We start from the raw sequence: 13,656 nt of genomic DNA, 5'->3' as shown, positions 1-13,656 counted from the left end.
CATGTTAGAACCCCATTAACATGACACTACAACAGCCATGTTAGAACCCCATTAACATGACACTACAACATTCTATAACAGCCATGTTAGAACCTCATTAACATGACACTACAACATTCTATATCAGCCATGTTAGAGCCTCATTAACATAACACTACAACATTCTATAACAGTCATGAAATATTTAAACAATGCTGTGTTACTGAATGTCTAGATTTAGAACAATATAAAACATTCTAAAAGTTGACGCAACTAACTGTCACTGTCAATTGAATTCTAGAGAGTTCTCTCAGGCCACGGTCGTGTTCAGTGATACCCTCTAACCCAGAGAGTTCTCTCAGGCCACGGTCGTGTTCAGTGATACCCTCTAACCCAGAGAGTTCTCTCAGGCCACGGTCGTGTTCAGTGATACCCTCTAACCCAGAGAGTTCTCAGGCCACGGTCGTGTTCAGTGATACCCTCTAACCCAGAGAGTTCTCTCAGGCCACGGTCGTGTTCAGTGATACCCTCTAACCCAGAGAGTTCTCCCAGGCCACGGTCGTGTTCAGTAAACACAAAGTGGAAGAATACAGTCAAACAGAGGGACCCCACTACCACTACATAGTCCAATGATACCTACTGGAATATGGTACTACGCTCAGAGTTCATGGAGCTTACCAAGGATTGCATATTTCAAACTGGAAGCTCACTTTACCCTTCTGAACATACCAACCAAATGCATACCTACCTAATCTGAACACAAAGCAAACTTTATATACAGTGCATTTGGAAAGTATTCTGACCTCTTGACTTTTTCCACAGTTTGTTACGTTACAGCCTCATTCTAAACTGGATTAAGTAAACAATTTTCCTCATCAATTTACACAAACTACCCCATAATGACGAAGCAAAAAAACAGGTTTTTAGATCCTTCGAGGAGGACAACCATCTCTACAGCATTCCACTAATCAGGCCTTTACGGTAGAGTGGCCTGATGGAAGCCACTCTTCAGTAAAAAGCACATGACAGCCCACTTGGAGTTTGCTCAAAGGCACTTAACTTCTTGGTGACGGGGCAGTATTTTCACGTCCGGATGAAATGCATGCCCAAATTCAACTGCCTGCTGCTCATCCCCAGAATATAAGATATGCATATATATTTGGATAGAAAACACTCTGAAGTTTCTAAAACTGTTTGAATCATGTCTGTGTGTATAACAGAACTTATTTAGCAGGCGAAACCCCTAGGACAAACCATTCAGATTTTTTAGGTCACTCTTTTCAATGGATTTTCATTGGGAATCCAGATTTCTAAGGGACAGATTTCTTGCAGTTGATATTGCTTCCAATGGATGTCACCAGTCTTTAGAAATTGGTTGAGGTTATTCCTTTGTGTAATGATGAAGTATGGCCATCTTGAACGAGGGTCACTTGAAGTGTACTGTTTGTTAGAGGCGTGTGACCAGAAAGCATGCTTCAGTTTGTTTTCTTCCTGTTTTGAACACAGATCATCCCGTCTTCAATTTTATTGATTATTTACATAAACAATACCTCAAGTTTTATTACAAAAGTATTTTGAAATGTGTTGGCAAAGTCTACAGGTACCTTTTGAGATATTTTGTAGTGACGTTGCGCAAGTTGGAACCGGTGTTTTTCTGGATCAAACGCGCCAAATAAATTAACATTTTGGATATATATCGACGGAATTAATCGAACAAAAGGACCATTTGTGATGTTTATGGGACATATTGGAGTGCCAACAAAAGAAGCTCGTCAAAGGTAAGGCATTAATTATATTTTTATTTCTGCGTTTTGTGTCGCGCCTGCAGGGTTGAAATATGGTTTCTCTCTTTGTTTACTGTTGTGCTATCCTCAGATAATAGCATAGTTTGCTTTCGCCGAAAAGCTTTTTGAAATCTGACGTTGGCTGGATTCACAACAAGTGTAGGTTTAATTTGCTATCTTGCATGTGTGATTTAATGAAAGTTAGATTTTTATAGTAATTTATTTTAATTTGGCGCTCTGCATTTTCCCTGGCTTTTGGCCAGGTGGGACCTTCGTCCCACATATCCCAGAGAGGTTAAAGACTCCCAGACCATGAGAAACAAGATTCTCTGGTCTGATGAAACCAAGACTGAACTCTTTGGCCTGAATGCCACGTGTCACCTCTGGAGGAAACCTGGCACAATCCCTACGGTGAATCATGGTGATGGCAGCATCATACCGTTGGAATGTTTTTCAGTGGCAGGGACTGGGAGACTAGCAAGGATCGAGGGAAAGATGAACAAAGAAAAGTACAAAGAGATCCTTGATGAAAAGCTGCTCCAGAGCATTCAGGACCTCAGACTGGGGGCGAAGGTGCAACTTCTAACAGGACAACGACCATAAGCACACAGCCAAGACAACACAGGAGTGGCTTCAGGACAATGTCCTTGAGTGGCCCAGCCAGAGTCCGAACAAACATCTCTGGAGAGACCTGAAAATAGCTGTGCAGCATTGCTCCCCATCCAACCTGACAGAGCTTGAGAGGATCTGCAGAGAAGAATGGGAGAAACTCTACAAATACAGGGGTGCCAAGCTTGTAGCTATAAGGATAGTCATCGGGAGAAAGAGAGGAGGACCAAGGTGCAGCGTGGTAAGTGTTCATATTTAAACGGTTTTAATGAACACTGAAACAAAACAATACACGACAAACGAACAGTCCTGAACGGTGCAACAAAACACAGAACAGAAATTAAACACCGACAACTCAAAAGTGAAACCAGGCTACCTAAGTAAGATTCTCAATCAGGGACAACGATAGACAGCTGCCTCTGATTGAGAATCATACCAGGCCGAACACAGAAAATCGGGAGATTCCGGCAGCACCGGATGGACGGGAGACTCCGGCAGCTCCGGAGTGAAGGGCGATTCCGGCAGCTCCCGGCTAACTGGCGGCTCAGGGCAGACGGGCGGCTCTGGCGGCTCAGGGCAGACGGGAGACTCTGGCGGCTCAGGGCAGACGGGAGACTCTGGCGGCTCAGGGCAGACGGGAGACTCTGGCGGCTCAGGGCAGACGGGAGACTCTGGCGGCTCAGGGCAGACGGGAGACTCTGGCGGCTCAGGGCAGACGGGAGACTCTGGCGGCTAAGGGCAGACGGGAGACTCTGGCGGCTAAGGGCAGACGGGAGACTCTGGCGGCTAAGGGCAGACGGGAGACTCTGGCGGCTAAGGGCAGACGGGAGACTCTGGCGGCTAAGGGCAGACGGGAGACTCTGGCGGCTAAGGGCAGACGGGAGACTCTGGCGGCTAAGGGCAGACGGGAGACTCTGGCGGCTAAGGGCAGACGGGAGACTCTGGCGGCTAAGGGCAGACGGGAGACTCTGGCGGCTAAGGGCAGACGGGAGACTCTGGCGGCTAAGGGCAGACGGGAGACTCTGGCGGCTAAGGGCAGACGGGAGACTCTGGCGGCTAAGGGCAGACGGGAGACTCTGGCGGCTAAGGGCAGACGGGAGACTCTGGCGGCTAAGGGCAGACGGGAGACTCTGGCGGCTAAGGGCAGACGGGAGACTCTGGCGGCTAAGGGCAGACGGGAGACTCTGGCGGCTAAGGGCAGACGGGAGACTCTGGCGGCTAAGGGCAGACGGGAGACTCTGGCGGCTAAGGGCAGACGGGAGACTCTGGCGGCTAAGGGCAGACGGGAGACTCTGGCGGCTAAGGGCAGACGGGAGACTGGCGGCTAAGGGCAGACGGGAGACTCTGGCGGCTAAGGGCAGACGGGAAACTCTGGCGGCACTGGGCAGGAGGAAGACTCTGGCGGCGCTGGTGCGGAGGGCTGCCACCTGAGCAGGCCTTTCTAATCGACCTGGCCCGGGTATCCTGGAAGGACATTGACCTCATCCCGTCAGTTGAGGATGCCTGATCATTCTTTAAAAGTAACTTCCTCACCATTTTAGATAGGCATGCTCCGTTCAAAAAATGCAGAACTAAGAACAGATACAGCCCTTGGTTCACTCCAGACCTGACTGCCCTCGACCAGCACAAAAACATCCTGTGGCGGACTGCAATAGCATCGAATAGTCCCCGCGATATGCAACTGTTCAGGGAAGTCAGGAACCAATACACGCAGTCAGTCAGGAAAGCTAAGGGCAGCTTCTTCAGGCAGAAGTTTGCATCCTGTAGCTCCAACTCCAAAAGTTCTGGGACACTGTGAAGTCCATGGAGAACAAGAGCACCTCCTCCCAGCTGCCCACTGCACTGAGGCTAGGTAACACGGTCACCACCGATAAATCCATGATTATCGAAAACTTCAACAAGCATTTCTCATTTCAGCATTTCTAATTTCTAAGGTCTTCGAAAGCCAAGTCAACAAACAGGTCACTGACCATCTCGTTGGTTTCCGAGACGGTCACGGGTGCACCTCAGCCACGCTCAAGGTACTAAACGATATCATAACCGCCATCGATAAAAGACAGTACTGTGCAGCCGTCTTCATCGACCTTGCCAAGGCTTTCGACTCTGTCAATCACCATATTCTTATCGGCAGACTCAGTAGCCTCGGTTTTTCGGATGACTCCCTTGCCTGGTTCACCAATTACTTTGCAGACAGAGTTCAGTGTGTCAAATCGGAGGGCATGCTGTCCGGTCCTCTGGCAGTCTCTATGGGGGTGCCACAGGGTTCAATTCTCGGGCCGACTCTTTTCTCTGTATATATCAATGATGTTGCTCTTGCTGCGGGCGATTCCTGATCCACCTCTACGCAGACGACACCATTCTATATACTTCCGGCCCGTCCTTGGACACTGTGCTATCTAACCTCCAAACGAGCTTCAATGCCATACAACACTCCTTCCGTGGCCTCCAACTGCTCTTAAACGCCAGTAAAACCAAATGCATGCTTTTCAACCGTTCGCTGCCTGCACCCACACGCCTGACCAGCATCACCACCCTGGATGGTTCCGAACTTGAATATGTGGACATCTTTAAGTACCTAGGTGTCTGGCTAGACTGTAAACTCTCCTTCCAGACTCATATCAAACATCTCCAATCGAAAATCAAATCAAGAGTCGGCTTTCTATTCCGCAACAAAGCTTCCTTCACTCACGCCGCCAAACTTACCCTAGTAAAACTGACTATCCTACCGATCCTCGACTTTGGAGATGTCATCTACAAAATTGCTTCCAACACTCTACTCAGCAAACTGGAGGCAGTTTATCACAGTGCCATCCGTTTTGTCACTAAAGCACCTTATACCACCCACCACTGCGACTTGTATGCTCTAGTCGGCTGGCCCTCGCTACATATTCGTCGCCAGACCCACTGGCTCCAGGTCATCTACAAGTCCATGCTAGGTAAAGCTCCGCCTTATCTCAGTTCACTGGTCACGATGGCAACACCCATCCGTAGCACGCGCTCCAGCAGGTGTATCTCACTGATCATCCCTGAAGCCAACACCTCATTTGCCGCCTTTCGTTCCAGTACTCTGCTGCCTGTGACTGGAACGAATTGCAAAAATCGCTGAAGTTGGAGACTTTTATCTCCCTCACCAACTTCAAACATCTGCTATCTGAGCAGCTAACCGATCGCTGCAGCTGTACATAGTCTATTGGTAAACAGCCCACCCATTTTCACCTACCTCATCCCCATACTGTTTTTATTTATTTACTTTTCTGCTCTTTTGCACACCAATATCTCTACCTGTACATGTCCATCTGAATATTTATCACTCCAGTGTTAATCTGCAAAATTGTAATTATTCGCCTACCTCCTCATGCCTTTTGCACACAATGTATATAGACTCCCCTTTTTTTCTACTGTGTTATTGACTTGTTAATTGTTTACTCCATGTGTAACTCTGTGTTGTCTGTTCACACTGCTATGCTTTATCTTGGCCAGGTCGCAGTTGCAAATGAGAACTTGTTCTCAACTAGCCTACCTGGTTAAATAAAGGTGTTCTCAACTAGCCTACCCGGTTAAATAAAGGTGTTCTCAACTAGCCTACCTGGTTAAATAAAGGTGTTCTCAACTGGCCTACCTGGTTAAATAAAGGTGAAATAAAAATAAAAAATAGACCGGACCGTGAAGGGCTCTGGAGGTCTCGAGCACCGAGTCTGCCCAATCCTACCTGGTTGAATGCTCCCCGTAGCCAGGCCAGTGCGGCAAGGTGGAATAGCCCGCACTGGGCTGTGCTGGTGAACCGGGGACACCATGGTCCTTTGGTGGTGGGTGTTTTTGTAAGGATCGTCATCGGGAGAAAGAGAGGAGGACCAAGGTGCAGCGTGGTGAGTGTTCATATTTAAACGGTTTTAATGAACACTGAAACAAAACAATACACGACAAACGAACAGTCCTGAACGGTGCAACAAAACACAGAACAGAAAATAAACCAAGTGATACCCAAGAAGAGTCGAAGCTGTAATCGCTGCTTCAACAAAGTACAAAGTAAAGGGTCTGAATACTTATGTAAATGTGATATTTCAGATTTCAATTATTTATAGATTAGAGAAAAATAAAAATAAAATGTTTTTGCTTTGTCATTATGGGTTTGAAAATTGATGAGGGGAAAAAATATTTAATTTATAGTACTTTAGACTAGAAATGCATTGAGATACCGATCAGTCATTAACATGTCACTAGAAACAAAACACTCCAGCTGAAATATTACTGCCACAATCCATAAATTAAATTGTGTGATGAATGTTAAGTGAAAACGTTCTACCGGAATGGCTGTACGGTGGCTTGCGAAAGTGGAATTAAAATCGATTTTTGGGGAGATTGTATCATTTCATTTACACAACATGCCTATGACTTTGAAGATGCAAAATATTTTTTTATTGTGTAACAAACTAGAAATAAGACAAAAAGACTGGAAACTTGAGTATTCATAACTATTCACCCCCCCACCCCCCACCCCCAAATCAATACTTTGTAGAGCCACCTTTTGCAGCATTTACAGCTGCAAGTATCTTGGGGTATGTCTCTATAAGCTTGGCACATCTAAACCACTGGGATTCTTACCCGTTCTTCAAGGCAAAATTGCTCCAGCTCCTTCAAGTTGGATGGGTTCCTGCTGGTGTACAGCAATCTTTAAGTCATACCACAGATTCTCAATTGGATTGAGGTCGGGGCTTTGACTAGGCCATTCTAAGACCTTTAAAAGTTTCCCCTTAAATCACTTGAGTGTTGCTTTAAAAGTATGCTTAGAGTCATTGTCCTGCTGGAAGGTGAACCTCCGTCCCAGTCTCAAATCTCTGGAAGACAAACAGGTTTCCCTCCAGAATTTCCTTGTATTTAGCACCATCCATCATTCCTTCAATTCTGACCAGTTTCCCAGTCCCTGCCAATGGAAAACATCCCCACAGTATGATGCTGCCACCGCCATGAGGTGTTGGATTTGCACCAGACATAGCGTTTTCCTTGATGGCCAAAAAGCTACATTTTAGTCTCATCTGACCAGAGTACCTTCTTCCATATGTTTGGGGAGTCTCCCACATGCCTTTTGGCAAACACCAAACATGTTTTCTTATTTCTTTCTTTAAGCAATGGCTTTTTTCTGGACAATCTTCCGTAAAGCCCAGCTCTATGGAGTGTACGGCTTAAAGTGGTACTATGGACAGATACTCCAATCTCCGCTGTGGAGCTTTGCAGCTCCTTCAAGGTTATCTTTGGTTTCTTTGTTGTTTCTCTGATTAATGTCCTCCTTGCCTGGTCTGTGAGTTTTGGTGGGCAGCCCTCTCTTGGCAGGTTTGTTTTTGTTCCATATTCTTTAAAAAAAAATTATAATGGATTTAATGGAGATCCGTGTGATGTCAAAGTTTCTGATATTTTTTTATAACCCAACCCTGATCTGTACTTCTCCACTACTTTGTCCCTGACCTGTTTGGAGAGCTCCTTGGTCTTCATGGTGCCGCTTGTTTAGTGGTGCCCCTTGCTTAGTGGTGTTGCAGACTCTGGGGCCTTTCAGAACAGGTGTATATATACTGAGATCAAGTGGCAGACCATGTGACACTTAAATAAAGTCCACCTGTGTGCAATCTAACTAATCACGTGACGTCTGGAGGTAACTGGTTGCACCAGATCTTATTTGGGGCCTTCATAGCAAAGGGGGTGAATACATATGCACGCAATACTTTTCCGTGTAATTTTTATTTTATTTTTTAAAAACAAGTTATTGTTTTCATTTCAATTAACCAATTTGGACTATTTTGTGTATGTCCATTACATGAAATACAAATAAAAATCAATTAAATTACAGGTTGTAATGCAACAAAACAGGAAAAACCCCAAGGGGGATGAAGGCACTGTACAACCCGGAATGAAGGGTTTGAAAGTGTCTGAGGTTTAATGCGCTGATTTTATTTACTTATTACTTTGATTGTAGATTCTAGCTTTTTATGATGATTATGAATGAAACATTTGGTAGCCAAGCACGAGTTATGCAAAGCCTAAATCGTCTAAACATGACGTTATATCTTCACGCCTAGAACAAAAATCTCCATTACCCAGGTACCCATTAGAAGAGTAAATTGAATTAAACAAAAAATTATAACTACAGGGAGCAGTTTAGAAAAAACTAATCCTGTGTGAATGGTCCTTTGGAATAACACACATGCTTGGAAAATAATTACATAACCAACGTCTCTAACAATACTAGTCTCGTCTGAATAGGTCTGTATAACACTGCAAAAATAGGCTCATTGTCGTAGAGAGTCCGACCGCGTAATCATGATGAATGTGTATTGTTAGATACTACTGCAGTGTTGGAGCTAGAAACACAAGCATTTCGCTACACCCGCAGTAATATCTGCTAAACATGTGTTACCCTAACCTTCACCACCAAACAAAACCCTAACCTTCACCACCAAACAAAACCCTAACCTTCACCACCAAACAAAACCCTAACCTTCACCACCAAACAAAACCCTAACCTTCACCACCAAACAAAACCCTAACCTTCACCACCAAACAAAACCCTAACCTTCACCACCAAACAAAACCCTAACCTTCACCACCAAACAAAACCCTAACCTTAACCATGAAACAGACCCAAATAAATAACTAATTTCCCTAACCAACAAGAAGCTTAGATAACTTACTCTGTCCAGTAAGCTAGTTTTACTTTGGGCCAGAGGTGATGAAAGACCACATCGGTTGGCAGTGGTTGTTTCGTTTCAGAGAGGCACATTGTGTGCTGAGTTAGCCGGGGACAGGGACAAGGACAGGGGACAGGGGACAGAGACAGGGACAGGGGACAGAGGGCAGGGACAGGGGACAGGGACAGAGGACAGGGACAGAGGACAGGGACAGAGGGCAGGGACAGAGGGCAGGGACAGGGACAGAGGGCAGGGACAGGGAACAGGGACAGGGAACAGGGACAGAGGGCAGGGACAGGGGACAGAGGGCAGGGACAGGGGACAGGGACAGGGGACAGAGTGCAGGGACAGGGGACAGGGACAGAGAACGGGGCTGGTTGGTAATACATACTTGCTATCTTCCGCCTCATCCAGGGGCAGACAGCGAACCAGACCACGGCAGCACAGACCAGAGCCCCCGCCAGCGTGATCAGAGCTATAGCCCACACCGGTAACATCTCCAGACCTAGCACTGAGATGGAGAGAGAGCAAAGAGTGAGAGAGCGAGAGAAAAGAGAGAGAGAGAGCGAGAGAGAGACAGAGAGCGAGAGAGAGAGAGCGAGAGACAGAGAGAGAGCGAGAGAGAGAGACAGAGAGAGAGACAGAGAGAGAGCGAGAGACAGAGAGACAGAGAGAGACAGAGAGAGAGCGAGAGAGAGAATATAAAGATGAAGTTAAAAAGTAGTGAGGTGCAAAGGGCTAGGTTAGGGTTGGGTTAGGCTCAGTCCTAGTTCTCACATGATGCTCCTGTGTAAAGGGTTAGGGTTGGGTTAGGCTCAGTCCTAGTTCTTACATGGTGCTCCTGTGTAAAGGGCTAGGTTAGGGTTGGGTTAGGCTCAGTCCTAGTTTCTCACATGATGCTTCTGTGTAAAGGGCTAGGTTAGGGTTGGGTTAGACTCAGTCCTAGTTCTCACATGATGCTTCTGTGTAAAGGGCTAGGTTAGGGTTGGGTTAGGCTCAGTCCTAGTTCTCACATGATGCTTCTGTGTAAAGGGCTAGGTTAGGGTTGGGTTAGGCTCAGTCCTAGTTCTCACATGATGCTTCTGTGTAAAGGGCTAGGTTAGGGTTGGGTTAGACTCAGTCCTAGTTCTCACATGATGCTTCTGTGTAAAGGGCTAGGTTAGGGTTGGGTTAGGCTCAGTCCTAGTTCTCACATGATGCTTCTGTGTAAAGGGCTAGGTTAGGGTTGGGTTAGACTCAGTCCTAGTTCTTACATGGTGCTCCTGTGTAAAGGATGGAGAAGGCGTTGATGCCTATCGTTGAGGCGTAGAACACTGGCAGGGCACGGAGACCGTTGGGCACCGGGTCATCCTAAAGACAAATACACACACAGGTCAACACACACAAGGTCAAAACCAAACACACACCAGAGGAGGCTGGTGGGAGGAGCTATAGGAGGCTCATTGTAATGGCTGGAATAGAATTCATGGAAAGGAGTCAAACAGTCCAATGAGCCCTTCATCCTATACTGTAGCTCCTACCACCAGCCACCTCTGACACACACACACACACACACACACACACACACACACACACACACACACACTACTAATAACGTATAATGTGACTACCGGTAACCCACCTGATTAAGGATGAAGTGTCTGATAAGAAAGAAGAGGAACCCTGACATCATTCCTGACAGGAGGGGAGAGATGAACCAGGATGCAACTGGAGAAAACAGGGAAAGAAGGGGCAGGCTGGGTAATGTAGTCATAGGTCATGTTTGAGAGCATCAATTCTGATAGGTCATTGATCCTAGCTTGCATGAGCAGACTGAATGAGGTACACATCACTGTGTATCCTAAAATAACCACTCCTGTTGGGTAGTTTTCATAAACAGTCAGCCCTACACCAGAGCAGGCTAGGTAATGTAGTCATAAACAGTCAGCCCTACACCAGAGCAGGCTAGGTAATGTAGTCATAAACAGTCAGCCCTACCCCAGAGCAGGCTAGGTAATGTAGTCCTAAACAGTCAGCCCTACATCAGAGCAGGCTAGGTAATGTAGTCATAAACAGTCAGCCCTACCCCAGAGCAGGCTAGGTAATGTAGTCATAAACAGTCAGCCCTACCCCAGAGCAGGCTAGGTAATGTAGTCATAAACAGTCAGCCCTACATCAGAGCAGGCTAGGTAATGTAGTCATAAACAGTCAGCCCTACCCCAGAGCAGGCTAGGTAATGTAGTCATAAACAGTCAGCCCTACACCAGAGCAGGCTAGGTAATGTAGTCATAAACAGTCAGCCCTACCCCAGAGCAGGCTAGGTAATGTAGTCATAAACAGTCAGCCCTACCCCAGAGCAGGCTAGGTAATGTAGTCATAAACAGTCAGCCCTACCCCAGAGAATGCTAGGTAATGTAGTCATAAACAGTCAGCCCTACCCCAGAGAATGCTAGGTAATGTAGTCATAAACAGTCAGCCCTACCCCAGAGAATGCTAGGTAATGTAGTCATAAACAGTCAGCCCTACCCCAGAGCAGGCTAGGTAATGTATTCATAATAGACTGAGTCATGTGATGACTAGCCAGTGGTGGGCTAAAATAGATCCTAATAAACAAATAATTATCAATCTTGACCAGCTGCAGGCTGGGTAATGTAGTCATTGATAGTAAACCCTATGCAGAGCAGGCTGTGTAACATAGTCATTGACATACCAATCTTGACCAGCTGCATCCACTGTACGCCCTTGGTGCCAATGGCCACCATGGAGAACCCGATGGTCGAACCCACGATGCAATGCGTCCCGGAGATGGGTAATTTGAGGAAAGAGGCGATGAGTTGCCAAATCGCTGAACCTGTAGATAGATAGAGAGAGAGGTGGTCGTACAAACTATAAGATTTAGCCTGAAAAATGATAGAAACCATCCCTTAAAGGAGATGCTTTTGTGTCCATTTTTGTATTTTACCAGGTAAGAACACGTTCTCATTTGCAGCAACGACCTGGGGAATAGTTACAGGGAGAGGAGGGGAGATGAATGAGCCAATTGTAAACTGGGGATTATTAGGTGACCGTGATGGTTTGAGGGCCAGATTGGGAATTTAGCCAGGACACCGGGGTTAACACCATGGGATCTTTAATGACCTCAGAGAGTCAGGACACCCGTTTAACGTCCCATCCGAAAGACAGCACCCTACACAGGGCAATGTCCCCAATCACTGCCCTGGGGCATTGGGATATTCTTTAGACCAGAGGAGAGAGTGCCTCCTTCTGGCCCTCCAACACCACTTCCAGCAGCATCTGGTCTCCCATCCAGGGATTGACCAGGACCAACCCTGCTTAGCTTCAGAAGCAAGCCAGCAGTGGTATGCTGGGTGGTATGCTGGGTGGTATGCAGGGTGGTATGCAGGGTGGTATGCTGGGTGGTATGCAGGGTGGTATGCTGGGTGGTATGCTGGGTGGTTCGGGTGGTATGCTGGGTGGTTCGGGTGGTATGCAGGGTGGTATGTTGGATGGTTCAGGGTGGTATGCAGGGTGGTATGCTGGATGGTATGCTGGATGGTATGCTGGATGGTTCAGGGTGGTATGCTGGGTGGTATGCTGGATGGTATGCTGGATGGTTCAGGGTGTTATGCAGGGTGGTATGCAGGGTGGTATGCTGCTGGCTAAGTCAGTTAGGTTCAGGCACAGTTCAAGAAAATCGCTTATTGTTAGCCTTCATATTGGATGAAAAACCTGTTGTCAGACAGCTGTATAATACTACAAGACAGTGTAATGAGAATGATCTCCCAGACTGGTAGCATCCCCAGACCCAGATTACCCAGACTGGTAGCATCCCCAAACCCAGATCACCCAGACTGGTAGCATCCCCAAACTGGTAGCATCCCCAGACCCAGATCACCCAGACTGGTAGCATCCCCAGACGGGTAGCATCCCCAGACCCAGATCACCCAGACTGGTAGCATCCCCAGACCCAGATCACCCAGACTGGTAGCATCCCCAGACGGGTAGTATCCCCAGACCCAGATCACCCAGACTGGTAGCATCCCCAGACCCAGATCACCCAGACTGGTAGCATCCCCAGACTGGTAGCATCCCCAGACCCAGATCACCCAGACTGGTAGCATCCCCAGACGGGTAGCATCCCCAGACCCAGATCACCCAGACTGGTAGCATCCCCAGACGGGTAGCATCCCCAGACCCAGATCACCCAGACTGGTAGCATCCCCAGACCCAGATCACCCAGACTGGTAGCATCCCCAGACTGGTAGCATCCCGGACCCAGATCACCCAGACTGGTAGCATCCCCAGACTGGTAGCATCCCCAGACTGGTAGCATCCCCAGACCGGTAGCATCCCCAGACCGGTAGCATCCCCAGACCGGTAGCATCCCCAGACTGGTAGCATCCCCAGACTGGTAGCATCCCCAGACCCAGATCACCCAGACTGGTAGCATCCCCAGACTGGTAGCATCCCCAGACCGGTAGCATCCCCAGACCGGTAGCATCCCCAGACTGGTAGCATCCCCAGACTGGTAGCATCCCCAGACCCAGATCACCCAGACTGGTAGCATCCCCAGATCACCCAGACTGGTAGCATCCCCAGACTGGTAGCATTCCCAGACTGGTAGCATC

At 47.5% G+C, this 13,656-nt stretch overlaps 1 protein-coding gene across 1 annotated transcript in view; it reads right to left on the bottom strand.

Annotated features, from left to right (window-relative positions):
* Window positions 1-13,656, bottom strand: part of LOC112246541 (sodium-dependent phosphate transporter 2-like) — a 151,389-nt gene that overhangs the window by 54,347 nt on the left and 83,386 nt on the right. The window contains 4 exon segments of the mRNA XM_042320239.1: window positions 9,441-9,560; window positions 10,303-10,399; window positions 10,671-10,756; window positions 11,739-11,879. Coding sequence (XP_042176173.1) covers window positions 9,441-9,560; window positions 10,303-10,399; window positions 10,671-10,756; window positions 11,739-11,879 — 444 coding nt within the window.

The sequence above is a fragment of the Oncorhynchus tshawytscha genome, linkage group LG04 (assembly GCF_018296145.1).
Source record: "Oncorhynchus tshawytscha isolate Ot180627B linkage group LG04, Otsh_v2.0, whole genome shotgun sequence".
NCBI lineage: Eukaryota > Metazoa > Chordata > Actinopteri > Salmoniformes > Salmonidae > Oncorhynchus > Oncorhynchus tshawytscha.
Note: the sequence above shows the minus strand (reverse complement) of the source record. Positions and strands in the feature narration are given on the sequence as shown.